This window comes from Ipomoea triloba, chromosome 3, assembly GCF_003576645.1.
Source record: "Ipomoea triloba cultivar NCNSP0323 chromosome 3, ASM357664v1".
Classification (NCBI taxonomy): Eukaryota; Viridiplantae; Streptophyta; class Magnoliopsida; order Solanales; family Convolvulaceae; genus Ipomoea; species Ipomoea triloba.
In genome coordinates, this window is record NC_044918.1 from 6,475,731 (window position 1) to 6,486,127 (window position 10,397).

At 32.3% G+C, this 10,397-nt stretch overlaps 1 protein-coding gene across 1 annotated transcript; it reads right to left on the bottom strand.

Moving 5' to 3' along the window:
- Positions 1-6,186: 6,186 nt before the first annotated feature.
- Positions 6,187-7,844, bottom strand: LOC116012836 (transcription factor bHLH83-like). The gene is made up of 5 exons (XM_031252511.1): positions 7,230-7,844; positions 6,915-7,016; positions 6,701-6,766; positions 6,425-6,490; positions 6,187-6,309 (listed from the first exon to the last, which is right to left on the bottom strand). The coding sequence occupies exons 1-5, from the start codon at positions 7,842-7,844 to the stop codon at positions 6,187-6,189; spliced, it is 972 nt and encodes a 323-aa protein (XP_031108371.1).
- Between the last annotated feature and the right edge of the window lie 2,553 nt (positions 7,845-10,397).

The following is a 10,397-nucleotide window of genomic DNA, read 5'->3' on the forward strand; positions in this document are numbered from 1 at the left end:
ATATATATATATATATATATATATATATATATATATATATATATATATATATATATATATATGTCGATGACAAGATGCTAAATTTGGTATTTCATACCTCTATTCCTTTTGTGGCTTACCATAGTGGTTTATCAGTTGACTTGATCTCACGATTAAAAATGGTAGTGTGGAGATTCAAATTTCACTGGATTCATTGTGTGTGCATGAAGACAAGCGTTTGACCAGTAGGTTGATTGTGCTATTCACAATTTATCTTTATAATAACTCTAAGAGTGGACCTTATTAATTTAGAATTAGGTCCGGTTTGATAAATGGTTGTTAGCTGATTGGGTTAGAAAGTATACTTAATCGATAATATTAGCTGATTGTAGAAAAATGTTTAATAATAAATGCTTTGTAAAACGATTGCAGCCATATTAATTATTGGCGGAGAATAGGCCCAGGTAGGCAATTCTTTCCCTGATGCAAATAATAAAATATGGCGGATAATAGGCCCCGCCGGTACGGTAGGCCATTCTTTCCCGTAACGGGTTGATGCAAATGAAAAACAATTTAAAAATCGAAAGGAATTTTGATTTACTCATTACATAAGGTCTTTTTACACAAATTTAAACAGGTTCAAATCAAAACAAAATAAAATGCTTCCAACATGAATAGTATGATAACTTAATTACAAGTCTCTATAAAATCATCTCTAAATGAGATTTTATCCGTTGTTTTACCATGGCCCGACCCATATATTAGATAGGGGGTGAATTTTGAAAATAGAGGGCAAATTATTATGTGGATCATAGTTCACACAGCTATGTGGACCATAATCAAATGTATATTTTTAATGTACTAAATGTACATTATTTTTGTACTGAATGTACATTATTTTTATACTATGAAAATAATGTACATTCAGTACACAAATAATGTACATCCCCTGAATATAATGTACATTATTTTTATACTGAATGTACATTATTTTTATATTGAATGTGCATTATTTAATAGTATGGTCCACACAATAATAATTGAAAATAGAGACCCGTCAAAGATCAAACTTTTTTAGTATGCCCTGTCCTAGGCCCGCAGGCTTGCTTGCTAGCCCGCCAAAGTGCCTATATATATATATATATATGTATGTATGTATGTATGTATGTATACATACATACATACATACATACATATATATATATATATAATGTTTGATGAAATTTAGAATTATTATTTAATATTTTATAATTTTAGAGTATGGATTTTAGAATTATTGTTTGATGTTTTATAATTTTGTTTCAAAAAAAATGTTTTAAAATTTAAATTAATACTTATGTAACAAGTTATTTTAATTATTTGTATAGTGTACAAATGGTATAAAGTATAAAACTTAACAGAGCAACAAACCAACAACTTAAGAACAAGAAAACTAAAAAAAAAAAGTGTCGGGTGGCCCGTGGGCTTAATAGACTATTGGTCAATCTGGTATTGGGCTTATACGCATTGGGTCGGTGTTCCATTTTCATTTGTTATCTCTGGAGTCAAACCAGTTTAGGAAATAATTGCAAACAATAACCCTATCAACACAATAATTTGCATTCATGGGTGGAATGTGGATGTGATAATCTGAGTCTTTTCCTGTTTAATTGTTTGAGGCCAAGTGATTGTTGTGATTGTTCTGTTGGGTGTCAATTGGCCAAGAAGGGCCTACCTCAATCGTTATTGCGTGCATCATGATCCAAAAACACATAAAGTACATTATTTTAACTCATAAAATACATTATCTTACTCCATAAATTTCATCATTATAACACATATAAAGTATATTATTCTAACACATAAAGTATATTATATTAACCTAGAATGTTCATTATTCTAACACGCGCGTGAAATAAAGAATTTTTTTTTTAAACATCAAAACGACATTATTTTAGACCATGGACCATGATACACACAATAATTTGCCTGTCTAACTTATGGTAGCATTTGGGAATTCGAATAATATTGATGTAAATAAACTCCAACTTATTGTAAATATTTATTTTATGGTCATTATTCCACTTTCCCATACTTTTGTGTTGTCAATGTACAATTATTATCTTATGTATATATATTAGTGAAAGGGGTTAGTTCCTGCACTTTTTTCCAATTTATCTTTACTTTAACTTTTTTTTATTTATCTATTTTCTCTGCATTATTTTTGGCGTACAATTGCACTAACATTATTGCAAACTGAGTTACGGGCCAAACTTTCAACACAACTCACTGAAGTAGTATGCTCATCATTCATTGGATTGACTAATTAAGTGCCAACAAATTTGGATACACACACACACATATAAAGTTTCGAGTTTAAATTACGTGAATTAAATAATAAAAATTGAAGGGAATACATAATAATTTATTTTTAAATTAATTAAAATTGTATATGGTTATTGTATTTCAATATTTTTTATTTTTTTTGCATTGAAGTATAAAAATTATTATTATTTTTTAAAAGTAGAGATGAGTTATCAGATCAATAAAAGAGCTTCATGGATTATGGCTAAGTTTACTTCCCCATACCACTGTGTTCCCCACGTTACCGACTTTGGACATACAAACATGAAACAATTATTCATTATTTTTAATTACAAAAATAATTTAACTTGTGTCTGACCAAAAAAAAGAAGTTATAAATAGATTAATAACATTAAAAATTGAATAACAAAATTATAATGTGCGCATATATATATATGCGCGCACATTAGAATTTTGTTATTCAATTTTTAATGTCATTAATCTATTTATAACTTCTTTTTTTTTTTAAAAAAAAAAAAAACATTCTATTTATAACTTGTTTACGATAGTTGCACCACATTTGAAAATTGATCGGTTGACAATTAAAGCGTGCACGATTCACCCCAACTATCTAGATGTGACCATTATAGTTATTAATGATGCATACATATATATATATATATATATATATATATATATATATATATATATATATATATATATATATCTTGACATTCATAAAATATATTGAAACAAACACTTCTTGTGGAGTTACATTAGGTTTTCAAAATTGAACTAACTCCCTCTCTTAAGTTCATTTTTGTGAGTCATAACTTTTAAATTGACGTACTTGAAGTATTTTTTTCAAACGTCAAAACTTGAAGCAATTGAATCTAACCAAAACATGCAGAGCATAGCATGGTAATTTATTTCAACTAATTAATGCCGATCATCACAACAAAAGAATATATTTGATCAAACTGATAAGTTAAAGTTATCCCTATAATAACTCCAAAATCAAAATGGTATCTTAATCATGATTTTGGAATCGATCTTGCACGTGCGAAAACTAGTGAGTATGGGTTTGACTTTTCTATTTTTAGTTTTTTGTATATCTTTATTAATTAATATAAATATCCAAATCCAACTTATTATTACTATAATTTTATTTTTATAATTTTTATAGTATTATCGCAATGCAAAATCCACCCTGGCATTCTCTTGCTGATGATTGAGGCAGGACAATTTCTACGTACACCCTCTTGCTTAAGCCAAAACATGTGCTTTAACATGTTTAACAGCTAGCCTTAATTCCAAATTATATATATATATATATATTTCCACCCATAAATATTATATTATATTATATTATATATAACATTCCTCCATACCACATTCCAATTTCTTATTTTTGTTCAATTGATCATTAAAAAAGAATAGACATTAAAGACCATAAGTACCTAATAGAAATTGTCACTATAATATTGTTGGAGCTATGAGGGAGTTAATAGGCCACGATTAAAAATGTACTTTCTGTGGTTGTGTCGCATTTATTGTGAAGCTAATTTCTTCCTGAAATATTGAATCCCAAACACTCACATCTTAGTCCGACGGAACATTTGGAAGAATGTAAATCACGGTAACTCAGTAGTTCAATAGATATGGTCAAATGCCGATGCGCACAAGGAATTTGCCCACTTTGAGCAAAATCTCACACTGTCATTACCGAGTTTCAAATTTTGGTATCTTTCCCTAAATACTACCTACTAAACTAGTGAGATAAGCTCATATTCTCATTGAATGATGATTCATTTCCAATTCTTGTGGCTTTGTTTTTATGAGTTTGATGTTTCTTTTTATAGCGTTAGGACTTCTACTGACGACTAATTTTGTGACATATTACTCATGTAAAGTTAAAGTTTATTCAAAATGAAAGTTTTATATAGCGGGAATGTAACCTTTAAACAGATTAACACAATAACAGGAGTTGTTACTTTGTGATAAGTCCTAGCCAGAATTCAACCGGAGTAGTTACTAGTCTGCGGACTGCGAGGCAATATCCAAAACTTTCCACTAAAGATCAACCGACATTTTTACAAGTACAAAGTTGAAATGATTTATAAAAGCTAGATCTACCACCTATTTTACAAGTACAAGGTTCAAATAATTTACAAAAATTAGATCTACCACCTATTTTTAACATTAACGTAACCTTATACAATAATTCAGTGGGAAAATTTAGCATTGTCCACTCATTTGTTAAGACAATTTAGTATCCACATCCAATAGATCAAGAACTCACTCTTAATTCCTCAAAAATATCTTCAAGATTTACAAAATAATCTTCTCAGGCTAGAATTCATTGAACCAACATATGCCAATAATAAAATAGAACATGTACTAAATTAATATCGTATTAACACCAAAAAAAAAAAAAAATCTCCAAAGAAATACACAATAACACTAATATAAGTGATATGTATATATTTTAATAAAGTCAAGATCTAAACATTTGTTTAAGGCAGAAGGTGACAAGAAATAGTAAGAGAAAAGCATAGATAAAACTGAGCTAAAATCAAGGTGAAGCGTGAAATGTGGTTGCATTAATTCCATCATAGAATTTTGGAAAACTTCAATTCATCCTGTGATTATGTTCCGAGTAAATAAAAATAAGAACAACTCAGTGGAATTAGTTGAGCAAAAATGTAATTGACTTGATAACCATAACGTTTTAATTTTAATTAATTTATTGTGAGAGTCACTTAATTGACTTTTTTATTTGTTCTTGTGATCATTTAACAATTGCGATCACAAAACGAGTTTCATCTATAACATAATTTCAGATAGTTGGATCAGAATTTCTCGTAAATGAAAATATATATATATATATATATATATATATATATATATATATATATATATATATAATAATTAGATCTGTTGTCGCGAAACCAAAGCGACAACTCCGACAAGCCCCCAATCATCATTGCCAAATTGCCAATAATATAATATAACTAATGTCTAAGGAGGGAAACGCTACTGCAATTAATTAGACTGTATATAATAATTAGAAATCAATTTGTCATTTGGGGAATAAAATATATATTTTTCAATACACTATACTAGAGATTACATATATATACATTTATTTGAAATTGTTACACTCAAAAGAACAAACTCTATCGAGAGAGTGTTAACAATAATTAAAATTGTGAGTTTTTGATATGAGAATTCTACCAACTTGGTCACTTTTAGGATTTTTTTTTCCCTTACAAAGAAAGGAATAACAAAAGAATTAGATAAATAATATATATAGGTCATTTCATATTAATAAGATTCATAAAAAGTAACAAGCAACTTAGTAATTGGTTCTTGAGTAGTAGATTGCATACAAGAATTAAGGTCGAATTCGGACAATCATATTACTGTGATTTACCTTTCTATTATCTTGTTGAAGAGAAAAATTTTCACATTTAATTGAGGAGCACAAATGCATGTGATTAGACATGTGATCTTTCTTTAAAGCTACACATGCCATACGGGTCCCTTCATGCATGCATGCTTCCTTAATTGCTTACATTAACATGGTAGATAAAAATAAAAATAAAAATTTGAACAAAATTTGAGTCAAAAAAATTTGTACAAAAACCGGTGCTTCATTTAGTAACACTTGATTTTTGTATCCATTGACTACTACATACTATAACTTAGGAAACGAGTTATAGAGTTATTACATTTAATTTGCTAACCAGCTTGAGATCTTTTGCTACATACACAACTACTGTTCGAAATTAAAGAACTCAATGCAAAAAAGAAATACAGGGCTAAGATAGAGAAAATTTACACTCTTAATTTAATTAATTAGAGAATAATTAATGCATAATTAAATTTAATTATTTTCTGAAATATATATGGATCTAGCTATCACTTGGAGCTTGAGTTTCTGTCTTTCTGAGATGCAAGGATGGCATCAATGGCTTCTTTCACTTGAGAAAGATCTGGAGCTTTTCCACCTTGCATTGGCCAGAATTCATCTGTTGCCAAAACCTAAAGAAGAAAAATAACCCCCAAAAAAAGGGTTTTTAATTAATTACTATTTCGTAACTTTTAATTATCATTAATTTTTTTTAAATATGGAGTTCTTAATTATAAATATGCTCACCTTCACTTGCAATTGAAGAAACTTCACATAACTGATCGCTTTCTCTAACATGGTGACCAAATCAACCTGCAACATATTGTTCAAAAAATAACTTACTGAGAGGCAACTTAATCTGATTTATTTTTGGCAGTTTTTTGTCAGTTATTAAAGTCACGAGGTGAAATTTACCTAACACACAAGTGACACAATCTCTAATAGAAAGTGCCGATTTTGGTTTCCTCGTAACAAAAAAAATAAATTAATTAATAAAAAATTAAGACACTGAAACATATCTACCTTGGATCCATTAGGCACAAGTTCTTGTAGTATCTTAAGCCGCTCGCTAATCCGTTCCCTTCGATTCTACACATACAGGAAAACAAAACATTCTTTCCTTCATCAACACGCTGTATGTGTTTGATCATAAGATCTAACTAATTGCAACCAACAAACATTCTTAATTAATTTGTTAATTATTGCTTCAAAATTAAGGAAGTTAAATTAAACAAACCTTGGCTGCTATACTTTGTGGATCCTTTGATGGAATAGATGATGTTTTGGCCTTCTTTGTGGCCGTCGTGCACTGCTTCTTGCTAGCTTGCAAGCTTTCCTCCTACAATTTAAAAATTTAAAACAAAAATTGTCAAAAATTTTGACATAACTAAAAGTTTAAACTTTACTCACAAAAATAAAATTTCTCACTCTAAACAAACTGAACCCACATTTCAGCCCGACATGATTTATGAAGTGAGAGAATTAGTATCTGGGACCAGTCTTTTAACTCCCGCACTAACTAAAAGTTTAACTCATATGAAATAAAAATTACCGAATAAGGACGTTTAGTCAAGGATGATGATTCTTGTTTTCCATGTTCCTGGATGGTGGCGGCGCCGGCGGAGTCTGTGTTAGGGTTTAGCCATCCAAACGGAATATTGGTGCCGGAATTCTCGACCAGGTGGCCGGGACTGGCGGCGCTACACTTTGGGGTCAAAGGGTGATTCTGGTAATTTCCACTAGTATTATTGTTGTTATACTGCATTGTCTCGTCCCAGAAGGAAGGGTAAAAGCCTTGGTTCTGGTCAAAGCTAAGCAAAGACGAGGGTCCACTAGCGTTCGTGAAATTCCCAAACTGCCCACCTCTGAAAGTAATGACGGAACGGCCGTCCTCCTCCTCCGACGACAAGTACTTGGTCGCCGCCGCGTGATGGTATCCGTTAGAATTGGAGCTGCTCGGACTGGAAAGCCGCGAGGAAGCGCCGCTCGTGCCAAAACTCTTGGCCGCCGCAACGGCAACACCATTATCTCTATTACCCACCGTCTTCTCCGACGATCGGCCGCCGTCGTTAATCGCGTAAATCTCCGGCGAGGAATGATCGGAGCCCGGACCGAATTCAGTCGCGTAATACGATTCACATGACTCCAAATTCTTATCAACCTCCATAGATACAATAGTTCCGCTTATAAAAAGTATACAAAGAAATGATGGTCAGAAGCTCCGAGTATTAGCTTACTAGCTAGCTTCGTTTTCCGGTAGGTATAGGATCAAGAAATAGAAATGTGTATATATAGTGGGGACGCCAGGGAATATATTTAAATATATATATATAATATGGTTGTATGGGGATAGTAGAGTGTAATTAGCTGGCTATAAAAATAGGAGGGGGAGGCAAGAGCCGGCGAGAGCTACGGCGGTTCTTCCGCAGAACCCACGTCGCAGATTCCAGTACACCATGGCATGCATAGTTATTATGTCTGGTCTGATGAGTTTCAAGATCGAACTCCATCTTCATCACTTGCTAGCTTTATGGGAGCTTCCTATGGAGTTTCCTTCATAGTTAATAAGTTTTATGGTATGGGACGGAGCACGTGTATCCTTGTCTTTTAAATATATATATATATATTCAAATGTGGCCGCAGTTTCCGTGCACTCGGTACGGTTCGCACCACTTAATGTTACAAAATACACAAAATAATGCACCATAACTCCCCTGTCCCTAATGGTGCATTTGCTAATCATATGTATATATAAATATAAACTACTATGAAACTGCAAGCATTCCATATTTCATGGAGGTGTTCATCATTCAGGCTATGACTCCTTATTCATGCACATATGAGTACCAAATCAAGAGAATCACAATAAATTCTAAGAATATATATTGAGGGATAGATATTATAGATTGGAAAGGTATTTATTTGTAGAAATGTTTCACAAACATTCAAAATTAAAAATTCTTCAAACAATTGATTTGGTAACTTCTTGATTAATCTCGCGTGTGCAACACATACGGACATAGTCACACTTTCCTTGAAGGAAGTGTTGGCAAAATAGAGTTGGAACTAATTAGCAGTTTAGCACTAATGGCAAGCCTACAGAACATTTACGCAATTGTTGGGCGGATACCGGTAAAAAGTCAAGTCTAGAACGCAGTGATTGATTGGGAGATTGTCGGGTAAAAAGTCAAGTCTATCCCCTAACGTCTCAAACAAACAATGTGATGACAGTGGGCTTGTTTGGTTATCAGCGGTTAGCAGTTAGCGGGTTGTGTTAGCGGTTATCAAATAGCGGATTGTATTAGCGAGTTTGACCAGCGAAATGTATTAGCGGTTTGTAAAAAGATGTTTGGTAAAATTAGCTGTTTAGATTAGCGGTTAACATGTAAAATGACCAAAAGGGTATACATATAATACTACTCCGTAATAATAATAATAATAATAATAATAATAGTAATAACAATAATAATAATAATAATAATAATAATAATAATATTTTTATTATTAATAAACCAAAAAAAAAAAAAAGATANATCTTTGATCCCACATCGTAAGTTGTTAAAAAAAGGGGCCTTGAGCTCCCTTATAAAAGGGAGCTCAACGCCCCTAATTCTTCTCTTGCCTACCAATGGGCAAGAGAAGAGAAGAGAAGCCTGAGGTTGCTGCCTCAGGCTTCTAAATAACGTAGAAATTTTATTTTATTTTTAATAAAATGGAGGGCGTTTTGGGGAAGAATTAATTCTTCCCCAAAACGCCAATCCCAAACGCTGCTATTAGCAGCGTTTGGGATTTCAGCGGTTTGGAGCAAACCGCTTCTCCAAATCGCTGTTAACCAAACGCCTTCTTTAGCGGTTTGACTTGGTCAAACCGCTAAAGTTGGTCAAAACCGCCAAAATTTGGCGAACACACCCAGTGTATAAGTAAGGAAATAAAGTCAGTTCTGCCTTAGTTTACTAGCTATAGCTTTTGGCGTAAGTGGTAAGCACTTGATCTTAACAAATTAGTATAAGGGCATTGTTGAGATGGCTAGTTGAAGTAAAAAATTCGAGGTATCAAAGTTTGATGGTACATGGAATTTTGGGTTATGGTAGTTTAGGGTAAAAAGGATTTGTTGGCACAACAGGGCCTTCTAAAAACCTTAAGGTGGAAAAGCCAGATAATTAATCTAGGAGAGGCTGATTGGGGGATTTGAAAGAACGCGGGGTTAGATCGAACCATTCGGTTATGCCTCGATGATGAAATCGTATATCACGTTATGACCCTAAAAACTCCAAAAGAAATTTGAGATAAATTAGAAGCTTAGTTCATGAAAAAATCTCTAACGAACAAATTTTATCTAAAGTAAAGGCTTTATGGGCTTAAGAAGCAAGAGGGTTCAGACTTGGTGCATCATATTAATGTCTTTAACCAAATAATCTCAAATTTGGCCAGGCTTGACATCAATATTGAAGATGAAGGCAAGATGATGAACTTGCTATGTTCAGTACCTCTTTCCTTTGAAATTTGGTGACTACTCTTACATACAGGAACGACACAATTAAATACAATAATGAAATCTCTTCAGTCATGCTGGTTCATAATAAGTGTATGCAAAATGCAGGATAAGGCTCTATTGGTGAAAGTTTGTATGCTAAGGGGAGTTAGGATCGTGGAAGGAAGCAAGAGAGAGATAATTGTGGGAAGAAAAACTCTAGGTCTAAGTCTAGAAATAGCAAGAAAA